This window comes from Myotis daubentonii, chromosome 1, assembly GCF_963259705.1.
Source record: "Myotis daubentonii chromosome 1, mMyoDau2.1, whole genome shotgun sequence".
Classification (NCBI taxonomy): Eukaryota; Metazoa; Chordata; class Mammalia; order Chiroptera; family Vespertilionidae; genus Myotis; species Myotis daubentonii.
This window is the reverse complement of record NC_081840.1, coordinates 59,448,253-59,461,643: the sequence shown is the minus strand read 5'-3', so window position 1 is coordinate 59,461,643 and position 13,391 is coordinate 59,448,253. Positions and strand designations below refer to the sequence as shown.

At 45.5% G+C, this 13,391-nt stretch overlaps 1 protein-coding gene across 2 annotated transcripts in view; it reads left to right on the top strand.

The window, feature by feature from the left end:
- The window catches only part of GALK2 (galactokinase 2), a 159,960-nt gene that overhangs the window by 32,488 nt on the left and 114,081 nt on the right, over nucleotides 1-13,391 (top strand). For both annotated transcript variants that reach the window (XM_059701948.1, XM_059701940.1), the window contains exon 4: nucleotides 10,493-10,583. In XM_059701948.1, the coding sequence (XP_059557931.1) occupies nucleotides 10,493-10,583 (91 nt within the window). The remainder of the gene's footprint in view (nucleotides 1-10,492; nucleotides 10,584-13,391) is intronic.

The window sequence follows — 13,391 nt, the reverse complement described above, 5'->3', positions numbered from 1 at the left end:
CTGATGGGCACTTAGATCATTTGCAGTTTTGGCTATCTACACTAATAAAAGAGAAAAATGGTAATTGGCGTACGACGATACCCTTCTCATTGGCTAATCAGGGCTATATGCAAATTAACTGCCAACTATGATTGGCAGTTAACTGCCAACTAAGATTGGCAGTTAACTGCCAACAAGATGGCGGTTTATTTGCATATGTAGGCACAATGCAGGGAGGCGAAAGGGAAAGCAGGAAGAAGCCCCCTGCCACTGACAGTGATCGGAAACCCAGGGGGGAGCTAAGAGCTGGGGGGCAGGGCAAAGGCGGCCCTGGGGCCGCCTTTGCCCTGCCCCCCAACCATGATCGGAGAATCAGCCGCCTTTGCCGCCCTGGCCAGTGATAGCAGGAAGTAGGGGTGGAGCCAGCGATGGGAGCTGGGCACGGTCGAAGCTGGCAGTCCCGGGAGCTAGGGGTCCCTTGCCTGGGCCTAAAGCGGAGCCCACGATCACGGGGCCGCTGCAGCTGCGGGTCCCCGCTGCCCGAGCCGGACGCCTCAGCCAGAGGCGTTAGGTCTGGGCAGGAGCGGAGCCTGCAACCGCGGGGAGCTGGGGGTCCCCTGCCCAGGCCTGACACCTCTGCCGGAGGCCTCAGGCCTGGTCAAGGGGCCGATCCGGTGATTGGTGATCGGAGGAGGGTGATGAGGGTCAACTCCTCTGGCCGAGGCATCAGGCCTGGGCGGGGGGCTGAGCCGGGGATTGGGGGGATATGATGGTCCTCTTGCCCAGGCCTAAAGCCTGGGTCAGAGGCGTCAGGCTTGGGCGGGGAGTGGAGCAAGCGATCAGAGGGAGATGGGGGTCCCCTGCCCAGGCATGATTGCTGGGCCAGAGGCCTCAGGCCTGGGCGGGGGCCAGAGCCAGTGATCAGGGGGAGATGCGGGTCCCCTGTCCAAGCCTGACACCTCTGGCGGAGGCATCAGGCCTGGGCAAGGGGCCGATCAGGCCATCAGAGGGTGATGGGGGTCTACGCCTCTGGCTGAGGCATCAGGCCTGGGCAAGGGGCAGAGCCAGCAATCGGAGGGGGCTGGGGGCAGAACCAGTGATGGGGGGAAATGAGGGTCCCCTGCCCAGGCCTGACACCTCTGTCAGAGGCGTCAGGCCTGGGCAAGGGGCCGATCCTGCGATTGGAGGGTGATGGGGGTCAACGCCTGAGGGCTCCCAGTATGTGAGAGGGGGCAGGCTGGGCTGAGGGACACTCCCCCCCCCCACACACCCAGTGCACGAATTTCGTGCACCGCGCCCCTAGTCCTATATAATAAAAGGCTAATATGCAAATTGTCTCCACAGGCAGGAGTTTGACCTACCGGGAGTTTGACCAACGGGGAGTTAGATGTGCACTGACCTGCGGCAGTGGCAGGGGTTGGGGCCGGCGAGCGGGCGGTGCCAGGCCAAGGAGGGTGCAAGCAGGGGCCCTGATCGCCCTGCTGTTCACCCCACAGATGGTGACCAGTGACCCACAGATCGGCCCTGATTTCCGGCCAGGCCTAGGGACCCTATCTGTGCATGAATTTTGTGCACCAGGCCTCTAGTTATGAATAATACTGCTAAGAATAATTGTTGAAGCGTATTCTTATGTGTGGACATGTGTTTCATTTTTCTTGGGTAAATACCTAGGAGTGGACTGTCTGGTTTAACTTTTCAAAAAATTTGCCTATTTTCCAAAGTGGTTGTAACATTTACATTTCCACCATCAGTATATGAGAGTTCTAGTTGATCCACATCCTTGCTGACATGTCTTTAAATTTTAGCCACTCTCATAAATGTGTAATAGGTAGTACACTGTGGTTTTTAATTTCCCTAATGATGTTGAACATCTTTTCATACATTTTTTTGTCATCTGTATATCTTCTTTGTTTAATGGTCTGTCCAAATCATTTGTCCATTTTAAAGTAGTTTTTCATCTTCTATTATTGATCTGTAAGAGTTTCTTAATATATTGTAGATACAAATTCTTTGCTAGATGTATGTTTTGCAAAATATTTCATTCAATCTGTGGCTTGAATTTTCATTTTATTTACAGTGTTGTTTGAAGAAGAATAGTTTTTAATTTTGATGAAGTCCTTATTATTGATTTTTTTTCTTCCACAGTTTGTAGTTTTTGACTGCATTTAAGAAACCTTTATCAAACCAAAGGTCACTAAACTTTCCACCAGTGTTTTATTCTAGAAGTTTTATAGTTTTAGTTCTTATATTTAGGCCTAGGATTCATTTTGAGTTAACTTTTGTATGTGGCATGAGATAAAGGCTGAGGTTTTTGTGTTTGCTTGTGGCTGTCCAATTGTTTCTCATTTATTGGAAAGATTATTTTTTCCATTGAATTATCTTGACACTTTTGTTGAAAAACAATTGGTAAGATATGTAGGGATCTATATCTGGATTCTGTTCTGTTCTATTGATGTATTTGTCCATTGTTATGTCAATACCACAGTATCTGAAAATTATAGCTTTGTAAGAAGCCCTGAACTCAGGTAGTGTAAATCTTCTAATATTGTCTTTCTAAAATTTGTTTTTGCTATGCTAGATCTTTTGCATTTTCTCATTAATTTTAGAATCAGCTATTCAATTCCTATGAAAAAGCATCCTTGGATTTTTATTGGTTTTGTACTGAATGTATAAATCAATTTGGAAAGAATTGACATCTTAACAGTATTTACTCTTTTAATTCATGGACACAGTATATCTCTCCGTTTATGTAGGTCTTCATTTTCACTCAGAATTATTTTGTTGTTTTGAAGGCACATGCTTTGTTAAATTTTTCTTTAAGTATTTATTTTATTTTTTTAATCCTCACCCGAGGATATTTTTCCATTGGTTTTTAGAGAGAGTAGAAGAGAGGGAAAGACAGAGAGAAACATTGATTTGAGAGAAACACATTGATTGGTTGCCTCCTGCACACACTCTGACTAGGGCTTGGGCTGGGGAGGGGCCTGCAACCACAGGAGCACCGTCACTGCTGTTCCTGAGTTCTGTCTGCTCTATGCATTCCAATATGCTACCTCAGATGTACAGAGATACGTGCCCTTGACTGGAATCAAACCTGGGACCCTTCGGTCTGCAGGCCAACGTTCTATCCACTGAGCCAAACCGCTAGGGCTAAGTATTTACTTTTTTGATAATATTGTTCTTGTAAATGGTCCAACCTAGTTCCTGACACAAATAGGGTAGACACTGGGCAAATGTTTGTTGGAAGAACAGGTGAATGAATGAATAAAATGTGTAAGTGGAAAGTGAGTCATGTTTGCTCATTTTGAAGACTTTTTTCTTAGCATTCTACAACATGGGTATAAGAATGGAGAAAGATGGGTGAGGAATGCAGGAAAAAACATTGGTGGGAAAATGAGTGCTTGTTTTTGAACGTTAGGAAAAGGCTGGACAGAAAAATAAGACAGGGACAGAAGATGATACTCTAAGCAAATGGCATCCAGAAGAAAGCAGGTGTAGCCATACTTGGGAAAAATAGACTTCAAGCCAAAAGAGGTAACAAGAAGGCAAAGATGGATATTATGTAATGATAAGAAGGACATCAAGAAGACATAACATTTATTAATATACTAGAGGCCCGGTGCACAAAAATTTGTGCACTCATGGGAGGGGGGAGGGGTTCCTCAGCCCGGCCTGTGTCCTCTCTCAGTCTGGGACCCTTCGGGGGATGTCCACTTGCCAGCGGGGAGTAGGCCTAAGCTGCAGTCGGACATCCTTAGCGCTTCTGAGGAGGCGGGAGAGGCTCCCACCACCACTGCTGTACTGGCAGCCGTCAGCCTGGCTTGTGGCTGAGCAGAGCTCCCCCTGTGTGAGCGCACTGACCACCAGGGGGCAGCTCCTGCATTGAGTGTCTGCCCCCTGGTGGTCAGTGTGTGTCATAGTGACCAGTCATTACCAGTTGTTCTGCTGTTGGGGTCAATTTGCATATAGGATAGAGGCCTGGTGCATGGGTGGGGCCCGGCTGGTTTGCCCTGAAGGGTGTCCCGGATCAGGGTGAGTGTCCCGCTGGGGTGCCTGGCCAGCCTGGGTGAGTGGCTGATGGCTGTTTGCAGGCTGGCCACAGTCTCCAGCCACCCAAGCTCCCAGTGGAGGCTGGCTGGAAGCACGTATCTGGGATTTATTTATCTTCTATAATTGAAACTTTATAGCCTTGAGTGGAGCTCAGGGCCGGCAGGGCAGGTGGGAGGCTTGGCTTCCTCCATTGCCAGGGGCAACCCAAGCCTCCTGCTCTGTGGCCACTGCTATCTTAGTTGGGTTAATTTGCATATTTGCTCCTGATTGGCTGGTGGGCATGGCTTGTGGGTGTAGCAGAGGTACGGTCAATTTGCATGTTTATCTTTTATTAGATTAGACTAGAGGCCCGGTGCACAAAAATTTGTGCACTCAGGGGGAACGGGGGTCCCTCAGCCCGGCCTTTGCCCTCTCGCAGTTTGGGACCCCTCGGGATGACCTGCTGGCTTAGGCCTGCTCCCGGGTGGCAGAGGGCAGGCCCAATCCCTAGGTGCAGCCTCTGGTCAGGCTCAGAGCAGGGCTGATTGGGGAGTTGGGGCGCCGCCCCCTCCCATGCACAGAGCAGGGCAGATCGGGAGGTTGTGATGCCACCCTCAGTCACGCTCAGGTTTGGGCCGATTGGGGGGTTGGGGCACCGCCCCCTGTCACACTCAAGGCAGGGTCGATGGGGATGTTGGGGCGCTGCCCCCTGTCACGCACAGAGCAGGGTCAATCAGGGGGTTGAGGAGCTCCCCCCTGTCACACACTGAGCAGGGCAGATCAGGGGGTTGGGGTGCCGCACCCTGTCACACTCAGGGCAGGGCCGATGGGGAGGTTATGGCTCTACCCTGTCACACACAGAGCAGGGCCCATGGGGGGCGGTTGGGGTGCCGCCCTCTATCACCCACAGAGCAGGGCCGATCAGGGGGTTGGGGAACCGCCACTGTCACACTCAGGGCAGGGCTGATGGGGAGGTTATGGCTCTACCCCGTCACACACAGAGCAGGGCCTGTGGGTGGGGAGGTTGGGGCGCTGCACCCTGTCATACAGCAGGGCCAATCAGGGGGTTGGGGCGCCGCACCCTGTCACACACAGAGCCGCAGGGCGATCAGGGGGTTGGGGAGCTCCCCCCTATCAGGCACAGATCAGGGCTGATCAGGGGGTTGGGGCGCCTTCCCCTGTCACGAACAGAGCAGGGCAGATAGGGAGGTTGTGGCCCCGCCTCCTGTCACACACAGAGCCGCAGGGCAATCAGGGGGTTTGGGCGCTGCCCCCATCACGCTGATCCCGGTGCTGGGAGGCATATTACCCTTTTACTATATAGGATAGATGCCTGGTGCATGGTTGGGGTCGGTTGGTTTGCCCTGAAGGATGTCCTGGATCAGGGTGGGGGTCCCCACTGGGGTGCCTGGCCAGCCTGGATGAGGGGATGATGGCTGTTTGCAGCTGGTCATACACCCTTCAGGGTGGGGGTCCCCACTAGGGTGCCTGGCCAGTCTGGGTGAGGGGCTGAGGGCTGTTTTCAGGCTGGCGGGTGACTGAAGCTCCCAACCACTCCTTTTTTTCTTTTTTTTTATTCTGGGCCAGCTTTAGCTTTGAGGCTTGGCTCCAGCTCTTAGGCCTCCGCTGCTGAAAGCAGGTATCTGGTTTGTTTGGGTTCTATAATCGAAACACTGTTTCAACTCCAGCTCTGAGATTCCGGCTGGCTGAAAGCAGGTTTCTGGGGTTTTGTTTAGCTTCTATATTTGTAACAATGTTTCAAACTGCAAACTCAGAGGCTGGCAAGGCAGGCGGGGAACGTTGGAGTCCTCTGTCACTGAAGCCAGCAAGCCTCATGTTCGCTTCAAGCTGCCTGGCTGCTGGCCGCCATCTTGGCTGGCAGTTAATTTGCATGTCACCCTGATTATCCAATGGGAAGGGTAGCGGAGGTATGGCTAATTACCATGTTTCTCTTTTATTAGATAGGATATGCACCCAACTCAGGAGAACCAAAATATATAAAGCAACTATTATCAGGCTTAAAGGGAGAAATTGATAGCATGACAATAATAGTAAGAGACTTCAACACCCCACTTACACCACTGGATAGAGACTTCAGACATAAAGTCAACAAGGAGGTCCTGGTCGGGTAGCTCAGTTGGTTAGAGCATTATCTCCATATGCCAAGGTTGTGGGTTCAATGAAGGCACATAGAAGAATCAACCAATCAATGCATAAATAAGTGGTGATTAGAAGCCTTTTCCCCCCAGGATGTGGTCTATAGAACAAGTTTTTGCTATCGCAGCTGAGGTCTCCATCGCTGCTAATGTGCTCACTAGAGCTGAGCTGTCTATATTTGAGAGCCAGCATTTCCCACCTCCCTCGCCTCTGCCAGAGGTGTCGTAGATGCCCTCTTCATTGCTGCTTGTGCCTCTGGAGTCACTGGTGCCTTGCTGCAGGCATTGTCGCTGTAGTTGCATGGGTGTTGCTGCCAGGATCACAGGGATGGTGTGGGCCCCCATTGCTTCTGGGGTCATTTGGGTATCGGCAATATCTTGTGGTGCAGGGATGGAAGGGGTTGGGGGTGGCTGGGGTGCTGCCTGTTCTCTGTTGCTATTGATTTTTCTGTGGCCAGGAGGTCAGAGACTCTTGTGCTGCCTCAGCTGCTGCTACTGAGCTCTCCAGTGAGGCAGCACCACTGCAGCCAAGGGCTGGAGCCAGAGTCCCAGGGGCTGATGCCATGGCCACTGCTGCTCTCCTTTTCCTCCCTATTCCCCGACCCCCTTCCAGGCCATGGTGCGGTTGGAGTTGCAGCTTGGTTTCCATTGCTGCTACTGTGCTCACTAGGGCTGTGGGCTTAGCTGCCACCCAGGAACCAGGGGCAGGAGCACCATCCCTACTGTTCCTGAGTTCTGCCTGCCCTATGCATTCCAATCTGCCACCTTAGATGTGCAGTGCTTGGATCTCTCAGACATCTAATGCCTTGAGCAGAGGAATCTTTCCTGAGTTATTTATGTCCCACTAGTTATAGACTGAATAGGAGAGACAAAGGGAGCATCTCACTTACCATGATGCTGACATCATTCTTCCCAATATATATATATATATATATATATATATATATATATATATATATATATATATATATATATATATATTTTTAATCGTTATTGTTCAGATTATTACATTTGTTCCTCTTTTTCCCCCCCCATAACTCCCCTCCTCCCAGTTCCCGCCCCACCCTCCGCCCTCACTCCCCACCCACTGTCCTCATCCATAGGTGCACGATTTTTGTCCAGTCTCTTCCCACATCTCCCACACCCCTTTCCCCCCCAAGAATAGTCAGTCCATTCCCTTTCTATGTCCCTGATTTTATTATAATCACCAGTTCATTCTGTTCATCAGATTATTTATTCACTTGATTTTTAGATTCACCTGTTGATAGATGTGTATTTGTTGTTCATAATTTGTATCTTTACCTTCTTCTTCTTCTTCCTCTTCTTAAAGGATACCTTTCAGGATTTCATATAATACTGGTTTGGTGGTGATGAACTCCTTTACCTTTTCCTTATCTGTGAAGCTCTTTATCTGACCTTCAATTCTGAATGAAAGCTTTGCTGGATAAAGTAATCTTGGTTGTAGGTTCTTGGTATTCATCACTTTGAATATTTCTTGCCACTCCCTTCTGGCCTGCAAAGTTTCTGTTGAGAAATCAGCTGACAGTCGTATGGGTATTCCCTTGTAGGTAACTGAGTTTCTTTCTCTTGCTATTTTTAAGATTCTCTCTTTGTCTTTTGCTCTTGGCATTTTAATTATGATGTGTCTTGGTGTGGTCCTCTTTGGATTCCTTTTGTTTGGGGTTCTCCGTGCTTCTTGGACCTGTAAGTCCATTTCTTTCACCAGGTGGGGGAAGTTTTCTGTCATTATTTCTTCAAATAGGTTTTCAATATCTTGGTCTCTCTCATCTTCTGGCACCCCTATAATTCTGATGTTGGTACGCTTGAAGCTGTCCCAGAGGCTCCTTACACTATCCTCGCATTTTTGGATTCTTTTTTCATTCCGCCCCTCCGGTTGGGTGTTTTATGCTTCCTCGCATTTCAAATCATTGACTTGATTCTTGCGCTCCTCTGGTTTGTTGTTGGGAGTCTGTATAATATTCGTTATTTCAGTCCGTGTATGCTTAATTTCTAGTTGGTTCCCCAACATAACATCAAGGGTCTCATTAGTTTTGTTGTAGATCTCATTAAGTTTATCGGCGGCTTCTGAACAGTTCTTGAGAGACCTTAAAAGTGTGGTTCTGAACTCTATATCTTCCATTGACAATTTTGTCCTGTTTCTTTGTCTCCGCATTTTGTTATGCTTTCTTGGTGCACCCCCTAGTGGTCTTTGTTCGCAGTCTTGTAGTTAAGCCTTGATTGTTGAAGCAAAAAACCAGGGAGGGTTTGACCTCCAGGCCAAGTGGCTGTGAGAATCAGCTGTGTCTGCAGAGAGAGAACTTCTGTCCTCTAGGGAGGTGCTAATCTAGCCTTTGCCTGAGGCTATCTGGCAAATGCCTCTGTGCAGGGCTTGGGCGGAGCGGGTCGCACAGGATCAACAGGGTGGGCCGGAGAGAGCAGTTATGGCGGCTCTCAGTCCTGTCCCCAGGGGCTCTGCCTCTCTGAGTCCCAGCAACCGCTGCAAAGCTGGGAGAGAAAGCTGCACTCGCTCTGACCGAAGCCAGACAGTCCCGCCTCTCTCGTTTGAGTCTGGGTCCCTAAAGACTCGCCCAGATCTGGAGCTCAGAGTCTGCGACTCCCTCCCGATTGAAAACGCCAACCGCGCCCTCCGCCACCAGCCCGCTCCACGCACTCCGCACCTCAGAATTTGACTTCAGCACTGCGCCTCCTCTGAGTGTCGGTATGCGTTTCTCTTTCCTCCTAGTTGTAGGACTTCCACTCAGCCAGCGTTCCTGTGGTTCTGGGTGATGTCCCTTCCGTGTTTTAGTTTCACTTTTGAAGTAGTTGTTCAAGGCAGCAAACTCCGGCGTTAGCCTATGCTGCCATCTTGGTTCTCCCCCAATATATTTTAACTTCTGTGGGTGACGATAAAGCTTGTGATCTGGAGTCTGTATGTGTTTTGAAGTCATTAAACCTCTCTGAGCCTCCAGAATGCCTCCTCTCTCCAACCCATGATGCTGACTATAGAAATGATGCCCTCTTGGCTTCTATCCCACCCCATGATACACACCATCACATGATAGTGGTATATGATCATGTCTTGTGTTCATTGACTAGGTTACCAATACTTAAAAGATAAGCTCTTTCCTTTTTCCTTTGTTTTCTTTGAATACCTTGCACACTTAAGTGGTCATTAAATATTTTCCTTAGGAGATCATGTATTTATGTTATTGAGTAAAGAAAATGTATGCAAGGTATGCACGACAGTGACTGGCACATAATAGGTATTTAGTAAATTATGTGAAGAGTACTCAGTCAGCATGGGGAATGTTGCTTATTTTCTCACTTTTAAATTGATCCCTACCCCCTCTCTCATTTCACATATTTTGTCCTTTGGCTGATTTAGAAGCCTATTAATTTTTCATTTTGAAATAATTTTTGACTTACAAAGAAGTCACAAAAGTAATACCAAGAACTCCTACACGTTAATGGATATGTCCTCATGCATTATATCAAGGAGGCATACAATGTCCCTTCACTGGTGATGGTTAGGTGATACCTGCCAGATTTCTTTACTATAAAGTTACAGTTTTTTTCCTTGAAATAATATCTGGCGGGGAAATACCTGGAGTGTATATAAGTATCTTTTTTCTCATAAAGTTTTTACTCAGTAACTTTAGCATCCATCGATTCTTTCCTGAAACAGTTATCATGGAGTTTGCCAAATGGTGATTTTAAAAAATTTCCATCATTTTTTACATCTAATTAGTTGGTGTTTGACTCTAAGGAAGTGCTTTCCCTTCTCCTTCATGTAGCTATTCATTTGTTAATTTATACCAGTGTAGATTTATGGCATCTTATTTTATTCGAGTTATGATCATCAGAATCATCATTTGTTTTATTTATTAATTTTTTACCCTTAAACTGTGCATATGGTAATATTCTGTGGGTGGCAAAGAGTGTGAGGAAAGAAGGCTTTGAGCACTTCCATTCCAGTTATCAATATGCCAAAGAGCAGGGCCAAAGGATAAGGTTTACATTAGCATAACAAGGACCATCATGAAATAAAAAGTGGTATAGATTATGCTAAAACATATTGTTCCTCTCTGTTTTAGGAAATAAGAAGGGTCAGTTGGAAGTAGTTTAGTTATTAAGGTCACTATAACTTCTCTTAACTTATAACGGCTGGAGATGTTTGTTGTTTTGGGGTAGGTGGTGAAGTGCATATATTGAAAATAAATGGAAGATGAGATTTCAGTGTCACTGCCTGGGCACAAGATGGCAGCAGTCAGCCGTTGATTTTGCAGCACAAGACCTGGCCTGACAGTCACGGTGTCTTGTTTTTGCAGGGACTTCAGTACTGGCACTAACAACATTCAGATTGACAAAACCAAGCCTCTGTGGCACAACTATTTCCTATGTGGATTTAGAGGAATTCAGGTAAATTGGTTTGTAAGGCACCTACTAACATTTGAGACTGTGATGTTTATTGTATCAAGATTTATTTTATTTATCATTTTTGTCTCCTTTTAATACTAACTGATCTTTCTGTTCTATTTTGCTAATTTATGTATTTCAGGGGACGGGGTAGATATGACTTTTTCTGGGTGGTGTTCATAGGGGCAGTAGTGGCTGTTCACAAGTCAGGTACATCTGACATCTTTCTGGTTTTTAAATTTCCCCTCTAAATTTTCTTTTGAAGGATACATTCTAGTAATATTATTCACATTTTGTTCCAGCTGCATTAATTTAGCCTCTTAAGTCTCAGATCTGTTATCTATAAAATGATGTCACTGCTATCTCAACAGGGTGATTGCAAGGATTACACCAGCGGTTCTCAACCTGTGGGTCGCGACCCCTTTGGCGGTCAAATGACCCTTTCACAGGGGTCGCCTAAGACCATCCTACATATCAGATATTTACATTACGATTCATAACAGTAGCAACATTACAGTTATGAAGTAGCAACGAAAATAATTTTATGGTTGGGTCACAACATGAGGAACTGTATTTAAAGGGCCAGAAGGTTGAGAACCACTGGATTACACAATGCTTGATGTGTAGTAGACATTCAATAGATGGTAACTAATATTATTATCAGGTGGGCCTACAAAAAATGTAGTGAAATTTATTAGTTCAGTGGATAGAGCATCAGCCTGCGGACTGAAAGGTCCCAGGTTCAATTCCGGTCCAGGGCACATGCCTGGGTTGCAGGCTCAATCCCCAGTGGGGGGTGTGCAGGAGGCAGAGCCAATCAATGATTCTCTCATTATTGATGTTTCTATCTCTCTCTTCTCCTCCCTTCCTTTCTGATTAAAAAAATAATAAAAATTTAAAAAAGAATAAGTATTTTCCTAGAAACTTTGAATAATTACTTTGAACATCTCTAATGTCATGTACAAGAACGAGAAAATAAAGTATTTCCTTTCTCCTAATTAAAAAAGTGTAAAGGACAAAAAAAATTGAATTTGCTAAATCAATTTAATTTGTTATTAAAATCCATGTTTTAGAGAGCTTGTGTTCCTTACTATATGGCAGTCTGATCTGAAACTTTGTCACGAGTGGCCTAATGCTCAGTGGCCTATCTGTTAGAGAAATACGTCGCATTTATTTCTTATGTGTAGTCTTTAATTATGGAGGTTCTAGTCTTGGAGTTTCTCCTTCCCTTCGTTCCTTTGTTCCTTCCTTCCCCCAGATACATGGTAAAAATGTATGGGAAAAGTTATTGGAAGGTTTTAAATCTTCAAATGATTTGACTTGTCATATGTGTTATTGGGAATTACAGTATTTGGAAGCTTTTACCTGGCAAATGCAATTTGATCTTCCTTATAGCAGCATGCCTTTTGTAGCATATGGGAAAGGTAACCTAAATACTGCATGTTGTTTTGTGTTGCTTTTGAGAATTCCAGGTCCCAAAGCCATCCCTTTTGGTTTAATAACTTATGTGCAAAAGCAGGTTTGTGCAATGAATTTTTGACAGAAAAGTAATTTCAAGTTAGCCTGTTCAGAGACCTTCCAATTCAAATACTAGAAAGGTCCAGAGGATAATCTGTTTATATTAAATCAAACATGTTATCCTTTTGGGACAGAGCTATTACAGAATTTGGCAAAAGCCATTTGCATTTCTGAATCTGTTATAAGTTTTAATTTAAACATTGCATGATAAGTTTGTAAGTATGATTCACATTCATGACACCTTGTGAATCAGTTTATGGTTAAATATATAGCATTCAACGAGGATTTTTTTTAAAAACAAGCTGTCTTGATGTTCTGTATAAAAGGGCATTGGCAGCAGCAGTGTTTCAGTTTATAATGTGTATTTCTGGAAAGGAAATTTTTAGATGACTTGAAATCAAAAAGAGAAGTATACATCCAACTGAATCTCTTCTTTTGTGGTGCATGAATTTTGCCGGTTTAGGAAAAAAAGGACAAAAAAATCAAACCAGTCTTCTTTTTTTTTGGTAGAGTTTTGTTGTTACTTTGGTTATTCTAATAGTTTATTGAAATTTCTCCATAGAATAATATGTATGATTAAATGCATACTTACGTAATATGATAGTATTTTGTACTTTGGTCTTGAGCCATTTGAGTAATTTGCAAACAGTGGTACTTTTCTTGATGAGGAAGTGGCCTTGAATTTATTTATTTACTTTTAAAAAATATTTTTATTGATTTCAGAGAGGAAGGGAGAGGGAGAGAGAGAGAGAGAAACATCAATGATGAGAGAGAATCATTGATCGACTAACTCCTGCATGCCCCGCTCTGGGGTCAAGCTCACAACCTGGGCATGTGCCCTGACCAGGAATTGAACCATGACCTCCTGGTTAATAGGTCGACGCTCAACCACTGAGAAATGCTGGCTGGGCTTGAATTTATTTTTAATCTTAAACCACAAAGGTTATATGTGATAGCATCCCAAGTGTCATCCTACATATTCATCTAAGTAACCTAGAGCTTTCCATCTTCAGATCAGAGAAATAGAGTTTCCCTGCTTTGTTTAGAGTTTGTACTCTTATTTGTGGCTGAATTCTAATTTAGCTGTCTTGAAAGCTACCATATGGCTAAATTGTATCTCTAAACTCTAGTAAAAATCTGGATTTCCTCATATAGCTGACTTACATTAAATCACAGTGACAGTGTGCTGGCTCAGATTTCTGATTGCAATGGAGACGTTCTCATCCAGAAATTGGAGACCTGGGTCCTACTCCTAGTTTCCTACCCATGATCTTGGGAAAGTCTCTTAATATT